This window comes from Lynx rufus, unplaced genomic scaffold, assembly GCF_022079265.1.
Source record: "Lynx rufus isolate CCGP_SWC_20201006 ecotype Redwood Valley unplaced genomic scaffold, mLynRuf1.p SCAF_11, whole genome shotgun sequence".
NCBI lineage: Eukaryota > Metazoa > Chordata > Mammalia > Carnivora > Felidae > Lynx > Lynx rufus.
Window position 1 is genome coordinate 27,409,371 of NW_025814825.1, and position 21,669 is coordinate 27,431,039.

Here is a 21,669-nt window from a genome sequence, read left to right on the forward strand (position 1 = left end):
ACCCTGCCTGCTCCACACTTGTATGAATCCATCATTGCATCATCCCCAAAGCTGTCAGTGTCCAACTTTCCCATGGATGGCAGGCATGGTCTTCAAAGCCCCCACGTGATCTCCTCTATGAACTTGTTGCTTTCTATTTCAGATAAGAACCAGTCCTTTTGTCATATTTGAATTTCAAATAGCCACCCACCTTATTAGCTTGCCTGCCATTGTCCTCTAAGAAATCCAGGTCAGTCATTTGTGGTGAAAATGTAGCTATGACACAATGGGCTAAAAGTGAACAAGACTGTCTTAGGTACACCCAAATCTTCATGAGCTGATGCCTCAGTAAGTTTCAAGGTGCCTTGAAAATGTGTTTATATGAAAGTTTCTTGAGTATTTAGCATTTTTAAAATAATGGAACAATTCTCTGTCTCCCTCTCTCTGCCCCTCCTCTCTCTCTTTTTTTCTCTCTCTCTCACACACACACACTCAAAAATGAATAAATGTTTAAAAAATTTTTTTTAATTTTTTAATGTTTATTTATTTTTGTGAGACAGAGAGAGATAGAGCACAAGCAGGGGAGGAGAAAAGAGGGAGACACAGAATCTGAAGGAGGCTCCAGGCTCTGAGCTGTCAGCGCAGAGTCCAATGCAGGGCTCGAACTCACAACTCACTTCAGATCATGACCTGAGCTGAAGTGGGATGCTTAACCAACTGAGCCACCCAGGCACCCCTAAAAAAATTCTTTTAAAGAAAACGGGGCACCTGGGTGGCTCAGTCAATTGAGCATCCCACTTTGGTTCAGGTCAAGCCCCACGTTAGGCTTTTTGCAGATAGCACAGAGTCTGCTTCTGATTCTCTGTCTGTCTGTCTGTCTCTCTGCCCCCCCCCCACTATCTCTCTCTCTTCCTCTCTCTCTGTTTCTCAAAAATGAACAAACATTTTAAAAAATTTTTAAATAAGTAAATAAATAAATAAATAAATAAATAAATAAATAAATAATAAAATATTGGAACAACATATGTTATAGGCACTTTAACAGAACGTTGGGTGGGTTTACCAACCTGTCAAGAGTTTAACCCGCTCTGCTCCTAGTCAGAGGATTTTTGTCACATTTACTCTTCCCTCGTCTTCATCGGTACAATCTGCCTCCAGCTCTCTGACCCAGTCCCAACTTCTGGTGGCATCCTGAGTTAACAGAATGACTTCCTCGATCAAAAAAGAGCTCACTGTGAGCCACAGAGGCTGTTGAGAAGGACTGCACTACAGGGCACCGAGACACTTCTCTGAAATCTATGTAGCCCAAGGGTAGGCAAGAGCACACAAAAGAGGAATGAGCACTTCACAAGCAGCCCTCCCAAAAGAGACAGGGCACTGGGCCACATATAGATGGCAGCAGAGGAAGGCCCCGAAAATGTGGTCCATGGAATAAAAGAGCTGGGATGATTTATGGCTGTCACTTACCCACTGTGTGACCTTGGGAAAGTCCCAAATGGGAATGACAGTGACCCTATCTTATAGGGTGTTGTCATGGAACATGGGCCGTGGTGAATGCCATGACGAGGTGTGACCCCCCCCCCCAAGGGGATGCAAGGGGAACGAGGTGATGCCCACAGACCATCACCCAGCCAAAGTGGACTGAACACTGAGCCCAGCCTCAGTCCACCCAGAGTGACACCCACCTGAGGGTGCCATCTTCCGGGTCCACAGCCTCCTTCAGGTCTTCCCATTCACTGTCACTCTCACAAGCCTCTTCTGCAGGCAAAGACTCTGAGAGGGCACTCCAAGAACAGAACTGTGGCAAGGGAATGGTCCCTGAATCTTCCTCCAAACATTCTTCACAGAGTAGCTGGCCTTCCCATGCAGAGTTGATGGTAAGATAGGCTTCATTTTCCACAGTGGGAGAAGTGGCTTCAGGTAGATGGCACATGTCCCCTTCCTCATCATCCCTGTCCAATTCAGGACTAGAAAACAGAAACCCATGTGTCTTCCAGCATTGATAAGAAACTCCTCTCCCCATCTTGCCTTGCTTTCAGGATGATCATCACAGCACATCGTAGGAGAGCCAGCCAGGGTCCAAACAGCTCCTGCCAGAGACTGTTCTGAACATTGGATAAGATATGGATGGCCCCTGTGCCTGAGGATCCCCTGATTTAATGGGAAGAGTGAGTGGTGAACAAATGTTACAATCCAGGGAGAAAGTGCTATAGGAGCGGCAGCACAGAGCATTATGGGAGCAAGGGGAGCTCCTTACGGAGCCCAGGAGACCATGGGGGACTTGCCAGAGGACATGGCATCAAAAGCAGAGCTATGCCTCCGTTCTGGGCCATGACTTCGGTTCTCGGGAAAGCTTATTAACTTCTCTGGGACCTCAGTTTTCCCATCTGAAAAGTGAGAAGGTCGAGAAATTTATAGGATTTCTGGGATGCTTGGAATACATAATTCTGGTACATCCGTCCATGGCTCCTGGTGCAGGGTAAGTCCTCAGTAAATAGGAGGGGCTGTTATCGCTATGACTATGAATGCCGTTTCAACAGAGGGGTTAGAGGGAAAGGGCCAAAGCGGGAGGCTGGGAACAACTCAAGCAGGTGACCTTCAAAGCACTCTGTGCAAATATCGAGTCCTTTTCTGAGCGCTGAGAAAGTGCCTATTTGGAAAAGCAGCCAGCTGGAGTGACATTTACTCCCGGTGTGACACAGGAGGCAGACGAACGGTGAGTGGGGCGCATTGTCTGGCAGTGAAGACGCAGACACAACATGAAGAATAAGCCTTCCAGGGGCTGCCCAAAGGTCACCACACACGCCTTTTGATTAGAAAAAGCAGTCCATACAGACGGCAGAGCATTTTGTACAGTGCTTCAAACATGCAGAGAATGTGCTCAGAAAATATCTGTCGAAAGCCTGGTTAGAGAGGGTGAGTAGGAAAATCTAAAAAAAAATGCACAGGTTTAGCTTTTCACCAAACACGCAAATCCTCATTTATCAGCCTCTGTCACCACACCCAAAGCAATGGGTTGGCTTTACTATGTGCCCACTATCCTCCCTTCCCTTTCTCGAAACGCCTCTTTCTTGTAAACTCAGCTCTGGTGCCCCTCAATAGCTACAGGCCCCCAAACCCCCAGAGAGCCTGTCCTCCTCCCTGGGAGAAGTGGCATGTCTGTCCCAACCTGAGTTTCACTGTCAAAAAGACGTTATTTCTGCTCAGGAGACCTACAGGTATATGTCAATGTGTGTTTCATGTAAATATATGCACATTCACATGCACAAAAAGGAGACTGTATGCTACCAGGAATAAAAGGAGAACACTCACTTTAAGAAAGTAATATTTAAAATCACTAAGCACTTTGAGGAAAAATCAGTTTAAAACCTTAAAGCACTTGACCAAATTGTGTAGAAAATGCATTTTCTTATAAACATGGAAGGGGACAATGTGGAAGTTTCATCAGAAAATGGGAAATCCAGCCTGCTGCCGAGGTCAGCCCACACCGCACCCCACCCTGTCCATAGCAGGAACCTGCCTACCCTCCTCCCTCCAGGCAGAGGACAAGCAGGTGGCAACACGTGCCCACGGGCCACTGCAGTGCCTGATAGTTCACCCCTTACCGCCCGCCACCATCTTCCTCCAATCTTTCTAGTAAGCTCCTTGCAAGAGGTGAGGGGGTCAGAGTGTGTGGAGAGGGCGTGGTAGCCCCTAGGCCAAGTGGAAGCCTGGAATCTGCCATCCCCATTCATTCCTCTGAGTCCAGCATTTAAAGATAACCATTTGGCAGACAGCAAGGCCCTTCACCTGAGGCTCAACCAAAGAAAAGGTGATCTGTCCCCCTACCAGGGGAGCAAATAACATTGCGCCTTCCAAAGTGATGTTCCAGGGTGATGTGACTTGATGTGATTTTTGCCTTATGCCCTAACTTTAGAAATAAACCTTGCATAAGATGCAACTCTAGCCAAGTGTCAAGCCATCCTGCCAGCAGGCACACAGTTCTAACCTTCCTCCATGGAAATATACTGTACTGCTTTATTAACATGCTTTCTAAAGATCTACTGCGATATGGCAGTCTCCAGATATACAACTGTAAAAGAAAAGAGAAAGGAAGGAAGGAAAAGTAAAACCTCATCTTCTCTATGACTACTCTGGGCTTGCTGGGGTGCCGGCAGCCACCTGGCTTTAAGAGTAGCCACCTGGTAGACGGTAAATTCTGGCAGTTTGCTGGGAATTTCAGTTGACAGGACCTGTTCTTTAGCTGGAAATAATTCAAGAAAGAGAAAGAAATTGACTTGTGTTAAGTTCCCGCTGCGAGCCAGGAGCCAGGCGCTGTGATAACACTCTGCCTGTGTTACTTCTTTTGACCCGCGAGGTGCCCTGTGGGGCTGTTGTGGTCTTTGTTTACATTTGAGAAACCTCAAGCTCCGAGAAGTCAACACTCCAGGCACACACAGTATGTGGTAGAGCTGAAGCCAAGGCTAGACAGTCAAGGAGTCCATGCTCTTTTTGTTCTAAACTCCAGAAAGAGCAGTTGCCTGGGACAGCCACCTCAGAACTGAGGTACAGACACTTCTAAAAGGCATCTGCGAAGAGCCACAACCCCACCAGGAACTGGGGGAACGTGTTCAGAGACGGCTGGGCATGTGTCGTGCTTTTCTTCCCATAGGAGACAGTCACTATATATGCATCTAGAGCAAGCTAGTGTCCCATTAGAGGAGAAGCTAACGTGGTTTGAGTCCTTCCTTCAGAGACAGAGAAAGGTCCCTGAATAGGGGGAAGAAAACACGGTAAAAGTGAAGTAAGGAAATGTGAGAAGACAGAGCATCATCATTACCAGGACCATCACAGGAAAGGTCAAGTGCAAAGGGAAGGTGTTGACCATGGAGGGAACCAGGACAGAGAAACAGTAAGACCGTCCTACTTGTGGCTCCCTGGACCACATCGGCCTGGACAAGAAGCATGGGGCAGCAACCACAACCAACTGAATATCAAAAGCGCTCCCAGAATGTTCTGGAAAAGCCCTCAGGATTCTTGTGTAACTCTAGGAGAGAAAAACCCCCTCCAAAGATGGAATATTTTGGACATCGGGTACACCCTTTCAAGTAGGAACACTAAGTCAAATTTAATTTGATTCAGAAAAATAATGTGATATTTCTTGCAAAAATAATGACAAAAAAGATAGGAGGACACAAGCATCTATGTATAAGTAGAACAACAGAAAAAGGCAGATTTCACTTTAACACAAGGAAGCACTTTCTGATCAACAACCACATGGTGATAAAACGGGCCACTTTAAGAGGTAGCAAGTTCTGGGGTGCCTGGGTGGCTCAGGTGGTTGAGTGTCTGACCAGCTTAGGTCATGGGTTCGAGCCCCGAATCGGGCTCTGTGCTGACAGCTCAGAGCCTGGAGCCTGCTTCAGATTCTTTGTCTCCCTCTCTCTCTACCCCTCCCCCACTCATGCTCTGTCTCTGTCCCTAAAAAATGAATAAACCTTAAAAAAAAAAAAGAGGTAGCTAGTTCTGCATCCCTGGAGGTATTCAAGCAAAGCAGGCCCCCTACTGCAGGGATATTACACAACAGATTTCACGACGGGATATGAGGTTGGATTAGATCATTTTTTATCGAACAACCCCCAGATTCTGTGACTCCATGAATGAAACAGTGACCAAACTAACAATTAGTAAAAACAAACAAGCCAATTATTAATAGCTGATAACTATATCAGATTACAAGCACATGGCAAGTTAAACTCCAGTATTGTACCTAAACCCACAGTCACTTTATAATCCAATGCTCGTCATTTCCATCCATCACCCTGAACTCTCTGGCAGTAAAACTTTTAAAAATCCAAAAGAGGAGCTTCATGCCTATAAGGAAGTACAGTTCCTTCTATATTTCCTATAAGATAACACTAATAGTTGTCCTTGGATAAACCTCTGTAGATTATTTCCTTTATCATGTGATCAAGTGTATCTATTACTGCCTAGAATGCAATTGTAAGAAGCTATAAATACACTTGTATTTATGCATTTTCAGACAATGAAAATGAATTCTACTGGTGAATCGTGCTTGCCCACTCTGTTCTACTTGGCACACTAGTTTTTGTTTGGCGGGTGCAGTATACTTATAAAAATTGTGTCTGGATGCTTTTAGGGAACACATGCCTGGCACCTGTTAGTCACAGATCTCGCCCTGTCTAACTGCATTCATTACACCTGCTGCCTCAGACTTCATGTCACCTATCAGTCCCTACAGATCTGCCCTAGTTAGTCTTCCAGGATGAGCAACAAAAAAGAGCCATTTCATAGCAGTGGGTTTATACAGCGTCAAACACAAACCATTGTTCCTCATTATTTGCCTGCTTTGTGCCTGTGTATCTAGCTAGGACATGCCTCAAAGTAGTATCTCACCCTTTCTTAGTATTTGTACCTTCTCTCTGCTCCTAACGGGTTCCCCTGCACCTTGACTCTACATGATAAATACCGTCAAATTGAATCAAAGAGAATGTTTTTCAGCAGAACAGGATGGAAAACTGGAAATACTTGTGGGGGGTGGGCACAAAATGAAGCCTGAGTTAAAATGGCTATTAATGGGGCACCTGGGTGGCCCAGTTGGTTAAGCATCGACTCTTGACTCTCACGGTTCGTGGGTTCAAGCCCCTCATCGGGCTCTGCACTGAAGGTGCAGAGCCTACTTGGGAGTCTCTCCCTCCCTCTCTCTCTGCCCCTCCTGCCCCCACCTCTCAAAATAAATAAACGAACTTTTTAAAAGCGGCTATGAAAATGAATGTTTCAGTCTGGTGTTTGAAGACATAGATTTTTTTTAAGCTGGTATTGACTGTAAAGTGTAACATTAGCAATAAAAAATGGTGATGCATACCAGGGACCTTCTTTCTTACCACAATGCTTTAAAAAGCCATGCAGAATGCAGCACAAAGGTTTGTGTGCTGGGAAAAAACAGAGGCCTGCCATCCTCAGGCTCCAAGGGTACTAGGGGACCATGGGGTGAGGGTAGCTTTCCCAAAAGCTCACAAACTGTGGTTGCAGCCACTCCAAACCTTATGCTTCTTTTTTTCCCACCTCCCCTCCAAAGGCCTAGCAGAGTCCTGGGGCCAGTAAGCATCTGAACACAGTTATTAACTGATTGCAATTTCTAGCAATGAAATGCATACCATTTACAAAGTGTCTGCGAACGTGGTGATTCTTACCTTTCAAGTCCCCTGATATCGCAAACCGAATAGCAGTTTTGCCTCATATCCCTTTCCAAAGAGGTGGCCAATGTGGATGCATCCATTTCTTGCTGAAGTCTGCATAAATGAGGGGGGGAATCCTGACGACGCATCGAGGAAGTGGCCCAGGGTCTCTCTATGTCCTGGTCCCATTGTGCCTTGCCAGTGGCCTTTTGGAAAGACTCGGGCCTGGGACCCAAGCTTTCCCCTGTGTCTGGGGAGGCACTGTCCCTCCGGCTGTCCTCTTGATCCAGACTCGGGCTCTGCTCAGAGTCAGTGCAAGTTGCCCTGATGAATTCTTTGTCTGCTGAGAGCACAGGTGTCTATTAAAAGAAATGCTAAGGGTTATTGGATCAATGGTGCACACTAAGCAAAGTCTAAAAAGTGCTTCTTTTAAAAATAACCATTTTTTTTGTGTGTGATTGTAGGGCAAAGCAGTTAAAAGATGGACTCTGGGGTCAGTCTCCCGCTGTCAGGACCCCAGCTCCCACTGGGCCCAAGATGACCCAAGTAACCATCTCTAAACCCCTTAGCTTCAGGCATTGGAAGCTCTTGATAAATGTAAACATTATTTTTAATAATTTAAAAACTTCAAAAAAACATGGAAGCAGAAGTAACACTGACTCTTTCTCTCACTTTCCAATAAGAAATGAGTTTTGTAAACTCTTGTCTTTATCTGTCCTCATCCATGATGGCTCCTTTTCACAGCCTCATCTCCCTTCCCATCCTGATTCCCTTCCCTAGGTGTCCCCCTCACTTCTCCAAACATTACTTGATTGCTCTCAACTGTTTACATCCCTGTTGGGCCTTTTAGGTTCTGATTTTGATGACACACTGTGCACATTAACACCGTTCAACTTTCTATTGGAGAAAAAAATCTAGACGTCGATGGAAACTATGCATTGTTTACAGCACAACTTTCTGGGTTATCTGACTGTACTGTATTTTCCACTTTGAGCTATTTCATAACTCTGTATAAACAAATTTGTTTTCCTCTGAAATCTCTTTCGAACCAGTTTTAATATCTACCTGGTTCCTTCACTGAATGGGTTAGATAAAATCTTTAACATATATTCATTTCTACATCTATGTGAGAGTCATGATTTTACCTTTTCCTGAAAATTATCTTTTAGCACTTCCGTCCCATGACCTACACCCCTGATGTGACAGAGAACACAGACTTTAGAGCCAGACAGGGCTGAGCTCCCATCCCTGCCCTCACCTGTAACACAGATACTATTACTCTGCCCCCGACACTGGATATCTCCTCGCCTTGCCAATTGCCCACTCCTCCAAACGAGAGGGGGCTATGTTTCCAAAGCTACACTTTTATTTAATTATAAACCACGAATTCTTATTAGTCTACTGATACACAATGTAAATTATAAGGGATATACCAAAAATTAAAATTTGAAGTGGATGAGATAAGAATAAATAGTAAGAGCATTTATATTTTCTCTTGTAATGAGACCTCCAAAATCTCATTTTCAACCATTCCTCTCCCGCCAACTCATCATCCCCAGTACTCACTCTATAGCGATCCTTCACCCTCTTCAAGGCTTCCAGTCCATGGTACGTTACCACCACCACTTCCCTACTAACTCCACCCTCTTCCTCTGCTAAGATTCCATGGTTCTATCCCATAAACACTCCCTTAAAAATAAAGAAAACCCCGAGTTCCCATTCTGTGTTACGTGCCTCCATTTTGCCTCGATTCAGTGTTATATGCAGGTGCCATATTGTAATTCCAATTCCTAGTGACATTCTATGTGGGCTTTATGCCTGCTTCTGAGCCACTGACTAATGCCAAGCGTATGGGCACAGGTGTCAAGTGGGCACTCAAGACTTCTAGATAATCGTTCTCCACTTCCTTTGTGAAGTCAGTTTCCTGTTCTCTCCTATTCTCTCTCCCTCTACTCTATTTCTCATCTCTCTCCTCAACCATCCCCCTGACCTTGCCTCTTACTTGACAGTGAAAATGGGCACATTCAGATAAGAATCCTTCACCTCCCCACAGCAATCAGTCGACCAGCCTGCATCCCTGTCCCAACCTCCTCCAAGAACCAAGTCATTCATTTCTCTGTTCTTCAAATGCGTGCCTGTACTCACTATTTCTGTCAGTGTCTCCCCACTTCTCCTTGCACCCACTCCACCCAGGCCTCTGCCTACATCATTCAAATAAAGGAGCTCTGATCAGGGTCTCCAGTGACCTATGTCTTCTAAAGCCAAAGGACAATTCTCTGTCTTCACCTCACTCTGTCTCCTGGCAACATAACTGGTTTCTCCGTCCTTGAGAGCATCCTTTACTCACTTACTCTACTTGAGTTTCCTTTGAACTCTGCCCTTGCTGGTTTTCCCACCACTCCCAGGCCCCTACTCTTCTGCTGTCTCATTTCTTTTTTTTTTTTTTTTAAGTTTATTTAGTTTGAGAGAAAGACAGTGCGAGTGGGGAAAGGGCAGAGAGAGAAGGAGACAGAGAATTCCAAGCAGTGTCCACATCATCAGCATGGAGCCCAGTGCAGGGCTCAAACTCACAAACTGTGACATCATGACCTGAGCTGAAACCAAGAGTTGGACACTTAACCGACTGATCCACCCAGGTGCCCCTGCTGTCTCATTTCTTTGAATTGGACCTTTCAGTGTTTGGGCAGATCCCATGGCTTACTTCTCTGCACTCTTTCCCAAGGTGATCTCATCCACGTCATGGCTTCAAATAACACTATTTGCTGACAATTCCCAAATCTACCTTTTCCAGCCCTGACCTCATGCCAGGTCTCCATAAAACAAATGCCTAATTGACATCTCCCCCTGACTGTTCTATGGCATTTCAGTTCTAGATGCTATTAAGAACTACCACTTCTCGGGGCGCCTGGGTGGCGCAGTCGGTTAAGCGTCCGACTTCAGCCAGGTCACGATCTCGCGGTCCGGGAGTTCGAGCCCCGCGTCAGGCTCTGGGCTGATGGCTCAGAGCCTGGAGCCTGTTTCCGATTCTGTGTCTCCCTCTCTCTCTGCTCCTCCCCCGTTCATGCTCTGTCTCTCTCTGTCCCAAAAATAAATAAACGTTGAAAAAAAAAAATTAAAAAAAAAAAAAGAACTACCACTTCTCTGCCGCGTACTTTAAGCTGCATTCTGTAAATACATTCCATCTCGGCAAGTAGTATCATCATTCAACCAGTTGTCCAAGGCAAACTTTGCTCTCTTTCCATCTGACCACATCTAAGCCAAAAGTAATCCTTTGGGCTCTACCCCCCAGATGTATCCTACATCTGACTACTTATTATCAACTATTTGCCTGCAACCTGATTCCAAGCTGCATGCAGTATCTTACTTGAATGACTGAGGGCTTCTGTGCTCCAGTCCATCTCCAGCTCAGTGGTCTTTCTAAAGTATAGACCAGATGAGGGTATGCTCCTGCCTAACCCTTCACCCTCAAACCACTTCCAGCCCCGTGGCCTCCCATCGCAGCCAAGATGCAATCCGCACATGGCCAAGACCTATAAGTCCCTACACAATGTGGCCCCTGACTCCCGCTATAGCTTCTCCCCTTCCACATTCCCCTCCATTAACTGCAGTCCAGGCACACCTGTTACTTTTTGTCCCTCAAACATCCAGGTTCATTCCTTCACACCTGCTATCACTTCTGCTTGGATTGACTTTACTCTAGATTTTGTATGACTGCCTCCTTTCCATGATTACTTTATTCTAGTTATGAACTAAATGCTCCCTTCATTGGTCTTCTATCTGACCTCTGAAGCCACATGAATGAAGGAAAATTCCTCTTCCACTTGGCCTTCCAGTCTGAGGAGAAAGAAAGCATGCCTACCACACCTCACTCCAAGCCCTCACACGGGACTTTTCTGGGTCCTCCCAGGTGGATCTATTCTCCAGAACAGAAGGACCATTTTTTCCTGGCATTTCCCAGATACCTCAGCAAAAACACAAGACACAAGCCCTGTGGCCTGATCTTTGTGCGTGTGAAGCTTGACCTTCGCACCCTGGTCAGTTGCTCAACACAACTGCTATACCTACCTTCTTTTCCAAGCTGGCAGCTTTCTGATTTCCTTTCCTTGGCAATTTTATACACCAAAGTGTATATCAAATGACCTCTTGGAGTCCAAGAATCAAAAGGATCTGGGTCACAAAATCCCCTGTGATATCTCTAGTGACTGTCACCCCAGTGATAAGGGACCGATTTTATCCACATCTTATAAATGATGACTCATGAGACCTAGAGAAGTCAGGCAATTGTCCCAAGGTCCATGCAGCCAGTGAGTGGCAGAACAGGTGCAGGTGATTGCAGGGTACCCACACAGATCCCTCCCCAGGACGAATCCCTCATCTTCCAGCTGCTGGGAATGCTGGGTACTGACAGCTCACAGCTAGCCTTTCCGCAGGAATCATGCTCAACTCAAGGGAGCTGTCTCAGCCAAAGTCAGGTCCCCTCTGGGGCAGCCCCACTCCAGCGCTGGTTGATACAAAATGCAAAGGCACAGGTTCTCTTGCCCTAATTCAAGACGGCTCAGAGGGGCCATCCCAGCTCCAAAGCTCCCTGTGGCATGAACACAGGCCCCCGTTGCAGCTGCACACAGTAACTTCCCTGACTGTCCAACCCTGCCTCCCTCACCCTCACAGGGGTGTCCCCAAGAGCTGGCTCCATAAACCTCCTGCACTCAAATCTCTGCTGCAGAGTCTGTGTCCCGGGGACCCCACAAGTGGCATTGCGATCAATTTTATCTGTCAACTTGGCTAGGCCACAGAACCAAGGCACGTGGTCAAACAGGAGCCTGGATGTTCCTGGGAAGGCATTTTTTAGATGAGATTTGCATTTAAATCAGCAGATTTTGAGTAAAGCAGATTACCCTCCATGATGTGGGTCAGCCTCATTCAATCAGTTGAGGGCCTTAGGAAAAAACAACTGATATCCCCAAGAAAGAAGGAATTCTGCCTCCAGTATGCCTTGGGATGCACACTGCAACACCAACTCCTCCCTAGGTTACCAGCCTATTCTTCAGAATTTAGACTGCAGCCCCCACAACCACATGAGCCCATGCCCTAACTGCCCCCCACCTCCAACTACCCATATACCCGTACACATACACACCCCGTAGATTCTATTTCTCTGGAGAACCCAATATAGGTATCAAAGCAAAAATTCTGAATTTTCCTGATTTCGATGCCTCTTCTTTGCACTAGACCATACATGTCTAATTCATGCTTTAGGAGGGTGGACATACACCCTGTTCTCCATTTCATTCCTCACAATGGAAATTCTTACCTTCCCTCAGTCTGGTTTTGTATGGATTCCCCTTGATCCTCGTTTCCCCTCTCTGAGGCTTGGGCTGCCAGAGGCCCTGGCTCCAGAAGATTCACAGACAAGATCTAAACATGTTACTTCTCTACAGGAAGACCCAAACATTGGACAGGCAGAGTAGGGAGGGCAAGGAGAAGAGAGAGATAGAATCTCATGAACTTCTCACAGACTGACGTTTGGAGGCCAGCTATTTTCCTGCCCCAGTGGAAGAAAATGGCATTGAACCCTACCTAAAACAAAGTGGGGTTTCTCAGGACCCACCAGACAAGAAAAGGGGTGCTTGAAGGCACCAGCGGGTACCACCCCATCTTACCTGCCATCCCTGGTCTATCTCAGGCAGTGCACCTGGAGGGGGTCGGCAAAGTAGGAGCGTGACTTCCTGTGATGCCCCTCGCAGTAAATGGAGCACCTCCTACGAGAAACCAAAATCTGTGGTTAGATGTGGGAGTGGCATAGCTGTGACAGCTCCTCCTTCGGGCTCCCCACTATCTCTCTGGCACCATCCCCTTGATCTGTTTCTTGCCTCCAGAGAATTCTGGAGAACACTGCTCTGGGCCTGACTTCCTGAAGGGAGAGAAGCCAAAGCCACGGGCCTGAAGTTCCCATGCAGGCAATGCAGACGTGCTGGGCTAGAAGTGGCCAGGGTCTGCCCAGGGTCTTTTCATGGCAGCACCTGCCAATACTGATGCCTTTTCTTCACTGAGAGAATGACTCAAGCAAATAGCTATTCATCACTTCAACCTCCCTTTCCTCTCAGCACCCCCTCATCTCAGGGGCCATCAGTCATGTACGCTCCACCACCCCAATCTCTAAAGATTGCCCCTTGGCCCCGAGCTTTGCTCCACTGCTCAGCTCGGCGTTCAGAAGCTCTCACCTGTGAAATTGCAGTGCCTTCTTCTCTGCTCCCTGCCTCCTCCAGTGTCACCCACCTTCCTTCCTCCACATTGTTCAAGAGAGCTCTTTCCAAGCACAGATATAACCAGGTCCTTCTCCTGCTGAACTCCCCCTCTGGCTCACCTCACACTCAACGAGCTCTGCAGCCCAGCACGCAGGACCCGTTCTCACCTGCCTCTCGCCCCCACTCTCTCTCTCCCACCTGTCCCCTCTGCTCCCATATCCTAAGCTCCCACCGTGCTGAGCCTCTCCCTCCAACCCACTCTCTCAGAGCCCAGGGTGCCTTGACAGCTCCTGTTTCTTATCTAGGCCAGGATTTCTCGGCCTCTCAGCATTACTGACATCTTAGTCTGGATAACTCTGTTGTGGGGCTGTCCTGTTATGGTAGGATGTTGAGCAGCATCTCTGGTCCCTGCCCACTAGATGCCAGATGCCAGTTGTGACAACCACAAACATACGTGAATTTTTTGCCAAATGTCCCCTGAAAGGTAGTATCATCCCCACTGGAGAACCGCTAATCTGGACGCCATATAATACCCGCCCCCCCCCCCCCTTGGCGACAATGGACTTCCACAGAATGTGTTTCTTCCCTCCCCGGTTCCCCGGGGCAAGCAGCTTTGTCTCTCAGGACACTTGTTTTCCACAGTCGGGTCTGTTTTCTTGTTTGTCCACACCACTGCGAGCTCTGAGACCACGTGTATGGCCCGCCTCTGTGTCTTTAGTTCCTCAGAGAGCTGCTGACCCAGCACTGGTTCTCTCAAAACAGTTGGCTCCCACACTAGATAGATGAAGATATCACCACCCAAACATACGCTGTCCCGAGGATTCCCCACCTCTCACAACCCGGTCCAGAGTGACTAATCCACCTTGCTCTGTGCTCTGGAGGTGGGCCTGTGCAGACTGCAGCCACGATTCCTGTTGGGCTCAGCCAATGGGAGCATGGGCAGGGATCAGAGACAGGAGGAGAGGGAGGTACTTCCTGTTGGGCTCAGCCAATGGGAGCATGGGCAGGATCAGCGGCAGAAGAGAAGGGAGGTGGATGTCTGTTTTTCTGTCTTCCTCCTCATGGGGTTGTGCAGAATGGCTGGGTCTGCCACCTAATATCACAGCTCATGTCACCACGTCCACTTCACCAGCTCTCTCAGTTTCCCGGGTTGTATAATTGCTCCTCCCCATATGCCTTTGGACTTGAGAGGGGTGGACGGGGAAACTGCACCCATTGTTCCCAGCCCCAGGGCTCTATACTCTCCATTGAGCTTCTTAACAACCAGCTCACACCTTTACTAAACTCTCCTCAAGTGACTCAATTTCCGGCCAGGACCCTGACTGATATGCATAATACTTCATTGAGATTTTGTGCATATGCATAATATTTCATTGAGATTAAGACAAGTGTCCACTTTTCACTCTCTCCCTTCTTTTAATTACATTTTTGATCACATACAGGACAACCAATGCAACACGACACATCAAAAACTGTAAATTTAAAAGAGAAATGTGAGGAAGGGCAGAAAAGGACCTACTGTAATCTCTTCAGCCCATATATCCCCCTTCTGGAATTTTAGGTGTGCTTTAGCCAGCACAGAGCCAGGGTTTTATCTTCGCTTCCATTATAAACCTAATTAAAAGCAAGGCTTACTCAAGGTCAGATATTTAAGAACTGAGACAGAAAATTAAATGTGAGAATGTTCCACCAATTGCTCTCTTTATCTGATCCAGGCCCCTGGTGTGACTTTCGAGAGCCCAGGGTATTCCTTATGTTAGGTGGGCCTGAAAGAAACATGGGTGGGGTCAGTGTGCACACAGGGCCAGATGGTCTCCTACCTGGAAGACGAGGCCTTCTGTGGGCCTTCCATTCACCGCCAGGATAATGTCACCAACTGCAATGGCCCCGTTCTCCTCAGCCGGCTGCCCTGGGAAAAGCCTCTTAATTCTCACCAGATCATTCTTGAGATGGCTGCAGCTCTCTCTTTCCATCTGCATGAAGCTGAATCCCAAGCCACTGGCATTCTTTTTCAGAGTGACTTCAAACTTAGGACCTGTATTGTGGGATGCAAACAAGACAAATCTGACAGCAGATTACGAATGAAACTGACCAGCCTTAAAATGCAAACTGTCAAGCAGACAAGAATTATTTCTGCTTTACACAAAAAGATTTCATTTTGCTAATTTTTTTTTAAATTTTTTTTTTCAACGTTTATTTATTTTTGGGACAGAGAGAGACAGAGCATGAACGGGGGAGGGGCAGAGAGAGAGGGAGACACAGAATCGGAAACAGGCTCCAGGCTCTGAGCCATCAGCCCAGAGCCCGACGTGGGGCTCGAACTCACGGACCGTGAGATCGTGACCTGGCTGAAGTCGGACGCTTAACCGACTGCGCCACCCAGGCGCCCCTCATTTTGCTAATTTTTATGACAGAGTCCGTTACACTTAGATCCATTACATCAGTGCTGTCCAATGGAAACAAGGTGAGGTGCAAATGCAAATGACGAACCATGTATGTAATTTCAGTTCTCAAACAGCTACATTTTAAAAAGTAAGATGGGGCACCTGAGTGGCTCAGGCCCTTAAGTGTCCAACTCTTGATTTCAGGTCAGGTCATGATCTTACGGTTCGTGAGTTTGAGCCCCGCACTAACAATGCAGAGCCTGCTTAGGATTCTCTGTTTCCCTTTTCTCGCTGTCCCTCCCCCACCTCTCTCTTTGCCCCTCTCCCACTTACACTCGCTCTCCCTCTCTTTCTCAAAATAAATAAGCTTAAAGAAAAGTAAGAAGAAATAGGTAAAAATAAACTTAATCATATAGTATACTTAACCCAATATATCTACAATATTACCATTTCAACATGTAATCAATATGAAAAAATATTAGTGAGAGATTTTGCATCCTTCTTATGAACTAAGTCTTCAAAAATTGAATATGTATTTTATTAATTTGGATTGGCTATATTTCAAGTACTCAATAGCCACACATGGCAAGTAGCTACCATATTGGACAAAGCAATTCTAGATAATCGGCAAAGTTTATATGTAAAGATATAGTTTATAGACAGACATAATATGCCCATATTGTTTAGTAAAACGTATATCATATATATTCCTACTACTCCTTTAGAACCTCAATCACTTTTAGCACACTTCAAACAAAATTTTGATCACTAGACCATGGAGAAAATTATGGTAAACTCTGTGGAAATTTTTTAGCTGCTGTTTTGTTCAGCCATGTGGATGGACCATAAGACAAAACAGCTACCTCTGGGCACCAAAGAGGGACACAGCCTCAGGAACCTCCATAGTCTAACAGCAAAAGAGGTCTCTGGGTCTCTCCTGGTCTGCCTTCAACTCAGTTGGCAATCGATCAATAGGACAGAGCACTGGCTGGTAAACCTTAATTTGGGGCAAGAATGAAAGCATCTAACGCTTTTAGGTTCAGGTGTATTGTGCGACCAACTTCACCATCACTACCATTAGGCCCCTCCCCCCATCTGATAGTTTGTCGAAGGGCCTCACTGGAGTGAGCAGAGGAGCAATGAAAAAGGAAACAGATTCATCTTATGCACACGCGTCCCCCTCCACCCAACCCCGTCACTCACTATGTCTACCTTATATTCAACCTGACTTACACCTTCAGGAAAATCTCTATAAAGGGATTGAAAAATGGCTAAGCTCCAAATCATGAAATACAAAAGAAATACATGTTTTCCTAGCAGGAAACAAAGTCACCAGGGAAGTGCAAAGAGGCCACCTCTCAGAAGATACGCAAATGATGTCCCTGCAAACCTATGGAGGTTTACGGTTTTAAATGATGCTAATAGCAAGGTTAGATTTCTGAGCACCTTCCTCTCCCAGCCTGCCTCATCATTCCCCAGATCTTTTGTTACAAATATCTTGGCTGGAATGTGGAGATCTGGTCAGGAAATGCATGACCCTTTCATTCCAATTTCATTCCTACATATTTACACACAAGCATTCGGGCAGCTGATCAAGAAACCTCGGAAAACTTGGGGAGAATTATGCCTAGCAATTGTTTGGGGACAATGTATTTTTTTTCCCCAGAAACATATTCCATCAGATTGGCTTCCACTGCATCCGAAAGCCAGCCACATCGTGCTCACTGTCCTTTGAGAACCCAGAGGAAGCCTTCCTGCTCTCTCTTTTGAGTTGAGAATTCAAAGGCAGCACAGGATGACATAACAATAGTAACACTCAATTCTCTCTTCTCTCACCATCTGTCGCTGAGACACAGCTCGCAGGCCTGCCGGGCAAGGCTGTTGCCAAGGAAACAGCCGTGCATCCGTCTGCCATCCTGCCATTAACAGAAGGACACTGCTGTGTGGTCCTGGGGCCTCTTCTCTCTAAGACCAGTCTTGCAACCTAGAAGATGGGTGGACAAGCTCAGTTTACACTTCATGTAGCCACCAGGAGGCTCTCCCTTCGCCCTGCAATTGCTTCTTAATTTTCTGATACTTCCACCAGCTGCTTCATTTGAATCTCAAATGAAAATCTTCAATCTAGCCTCCTTGTTAGGATCCAGAGCCATATTTTCCAGTGCCTGTTAGACAAATGTTCCTGGAGGTAACACATGTACCTCCATTTCTGTGCATTCAAGGCCACATTCATCTTCTTCCTCTCTCACATCCTCACTACCCTCTCCCCATACTGCCTAAAACATTCCTCCCCCCACACCTGCTTTCTCAGAACATGGAACCATCCCTCAATTAATTTCCTAGAGGCCACACTTGCAGTGATCCAGCTTGCCCCCTTCTGCCCTCCAAATGTCCATCTGCTTTCTAAGACTTGCCTGTTCACCATCAGAAACATCTCCCCCCAGGGCTCCCCCTCCCCCATTTCCTCCCCTATTGCCAATGCCCAGCTGGACTGTGGCAAAGCTCCAGCTAACTTGGCTTCCTGGACCCTATCTTCTCCTCCTCAGTCCATTCTGCCCTTGGCTACCCGTGGATTGATCTAAGACACAAACTGAACATGTAACACTTTTTTTTTTAACTTACACCCAAGTTAGTTAGCATATAGTGCAACAATGATTTCAGGAGTAGATTCCTTAATGCCCCTTCCCCATTTAGCCCAACTCCCCTCCCACAACCCCTCCAGCAACCCTCAGTTTGTTCTCTATATTTAAGAGTCTCTTATGTTTTGTCCCCCTCCCTGTTTTTATATTATTTTTACTTCCCTTCCCTTATGTTCATCTGTTTTATATATTAAATTCCTCATATGAGTAAAGTCATATGATATTTATCTTTCTCTTACTGACTAATTTTGCTTAGCATAAGATCCTCCAGTTCCAAACACTTGGTTGCAAATGGCAAGATTTCATGCTTTTTGACTGCCCCGTAATACTCCATTGTATAGATATACCACATCTTCTTTATCCATTCATCCATCAATGGACATTTGGACTCTTTCCATACTTTGGCTATTGTGGATAGCACTGCTATAAACATTGGGGTGCATGTGCCCCTTCAAAACAGCACACCTGGGGGCGCCTGGGTGGCGCAGTCGGTTGAGCGTCCGACTTCAGCCAGGTCACGATCTCGCCGTCCGTGGGTTCGAGCCCCACGTCGGGCTCTGGGCTGATGGCTCGGAGCCTGGAGCCTGTTTCCGATTCTGTGTCTCCCTCTCTCTCTGCCCCTCCCCCGTTCATGCTCTGTCTCTCTGTCCCAAAAATAAATAAACATTGAAAAAAAATTAAAAAAAAAAAAAAACAGCACACCTGTATCCCTTGGATAAATACCTAGTAGTCCAATTGCTGGGTGGTAGGGTAGTTCTATTTTTAGTTTTTTGAGGAACCTCCAAGCTGTTTTCCAGAGTGGCTGCACCAGTTTGCATTCCCACCAGCAGCGTGCAACACTCTTGATCAAAAGATATTTGAAAATGACATATCGGATAAAGGGCTAGTATCCAAAATCTATAAAGAACTCACCAAACTCCACACCCAAAAAACAAATAATCCAGTGAAGAAATGGGCAGAAAACATGAATAGACACTTCTCTAAAGAAGACATCCAGATGGCCAACAGGCACATGAAAAGATGCTCAACATCACACCTCATCAGGGAAATACAAATCAAAACCACAATGAGATACCACCTTACACCTGTCAGAATGGCTAACATTAACAACTCAGGCAACAACAGATGTTGGCAAGGATGCAGAAAAAGAGGATCTCTTTTGCATTGTTGGTGGGAATGAAAACTGGTGCAGCCGCTCTGGAAAACAGTGTGGAGTTTCCTCAAAAAATGAAAAATAGATCTACCCTATGACCCAGCAATAGCACTGCTAGGAATTTACCCAAGAGATACAGGAGTGCTGATGCATAAGGGCACTTGTACCCCAATGTTTATAGCAGCACTCTCAACAATAGCCAAATTATGGAAAGAGCCTAAATGTCCATCAACTGATGAATGGATAAAGAAATTGTGGTTTATATACACAACAGAATATTACCTGGTAATGAGATAGAATGAAATATGGCCTTTTGTAGCAACGTGGATGGAACTGGAGAGTGTTATGCTAAGTGAAATAAGTTATACAGAGAAAGACGGGTATCATATGTTTTCACTCCTCTGTGGATCCTGAGAAACTTAACAGAAGACCATGGGGGAGGGGAAGGAAAAAAAAAAAAGGTTAGAGAGGAAGGGAGCCAAACCATAAGAGACTCTTAAAAACTGAGAACAAACTGAGGGCTGATGGGGGGTGGGAGGGAGGGGAGGGTGGGTGATAGGTATTGACGAGGGCACCTGTTGGGATGAGCACTGGGTGTTGTATGGAAACCAATTTGACAATAAATTTCATATTAAAAAAAAAGTTTCCAATGATTCCCATCACCTAGAGTCCAAACCCCTAGCAGGGTATCCTCAACCTCTGCCAATCTGGCCTCCCTTTTCTTTCTGGTTTGATTTCCCATCCTTCCTCCCGACACACTCTTTACTCTTGTTACACAAAGCATATTTCAGGAACCAGTGGCTGGACATCACCTGGAAGCTTTCTAGAAATGCCAAGCTTCCATTCAGGGGCTTTGGCCCTGCTAACATTCCTTCTGCTGCCATTGTCATTCAGCACCAAGCCTGTGATCCCAGAGTGACAATTCCTACCTGTTATCGCTGCCAGCAAGATGCCAGCAGCAAGCAAGAAGTACCTTTTCTAATCACGTTCATTAGAAAAAGTCTAACAGAGAGTACTAATAAATTATGACTCTGTTCTCAAGTTAGGTCAACCAAGATCACCAGCATAAGTTAATTGCACTACAAACCAGAAGACTGCTTTTGGAAAGGAAGCAAGCAGGGGCCCTTCTGCTCCCTCAGTTTGCCAGAAGGGCCCACAGGAGTCCTTCCTCTCTCTGCCAACTCCCCAGTTACTTAGAGGGCAACGCCAGCTCTGTGGCTTAGACACTGAGACATTAAAGGCTCCCACCTTCAGGACGAGAACTGAACACAGCATGGTAACATCCACATGCTGTTTGGGCGCTGCACAGAATAACAGCTTCATGCCTTCGGCTCAGGGTGTCTTGAATTTCTACTTCACTGGGAAAAGAATCCCAGGACAATGTGGCCTGAATTTACCCAGGGTGATGGGAATAGCCTGAACTGGGAAGAGGGTGCCTACAAGTGCAAAGGCCAGCTGGTGACCGGTCCTGAGAGCCGATGGAAGCACTGGTCAGCTCAGGCTGGAGCGGAGAGTGTGAGAGGGCAGCCAAAGCGAGGCGCAAGAAGTCGCTCCAGCACATCAGCTCTGTTAAGCTCTCTGATTCTAGAATCTCAGCAAGGGAAAAGCAAGTTTTCCAAGGGTCTTTGCAGGGGTGAGGTATTCCGCTTGGGAAATCTTTCTGCTTCCTCTTGGCTTTCACATCACCATAGAAAAGTGAAGGAGTGAAAGAGAACAAAAAGACAAAGAAGAAAGTCTTGTTTGGTTTCCTGCCTGTCCGCCTCCCACCCAGAAGCAACTGCAGCTTCTGATGTTGTCCAGGAAAGCTCTGGAAGGAAGAAGAACAGCTCCCAATAATGGTGCACTCACCTGCCCAGAACCCTTGAGGCACTGCACAGCCTGCTTGTGGGTGAGGCCACACAGACTCACTCCATCCACCTGCAGGAGCCGGTCACCTGGGAGGGGGACAGATGTCATGTCTCTGAGCTCCCGAGGCTGAAGGAAGCACTCCTCTGGGAGGCCCCTGCCCAGCACCCTTCCATGCAGCCTCAAGGAGGGACAGGAAGCTGAGCTGTGAGGAGCCCAGATAGGTCCTGGCTGCCAGCCACCTCTCTG

General features: G+C 46.6%; 1 protein-coding gene across 1 annotated transcript; it reads right to left on the minus strand.

Moving 5' to 3' along the window:
- Positions 1-2,860: 2,860 nt before the first annotated feature.
- FRMPD2 (FERM and PDZ domain containing 2) lies at positions 2,861-21,531 on the minus strand. The gene is made up of 6 exons (XM_047072626.1): positions 21,424-21,531; positions 17,623-17,770; positions 15,223-15,437; positions 12,818-12,916; positions 7,173-7,516; positions 2,861-2,909 (listed from the first exon to the last, which is right to left on the minus strand). The coding sequence occupies exons 1-6, from the start codon at positions 21,529-21,531 to the stop codon at positions 2,861-2,863; spliced, it is 963 nt and encodes a 320-aa protein (XP_046928582.1).
- Positions 21,532-21,669: the final 138 nt, after the last annotated feature.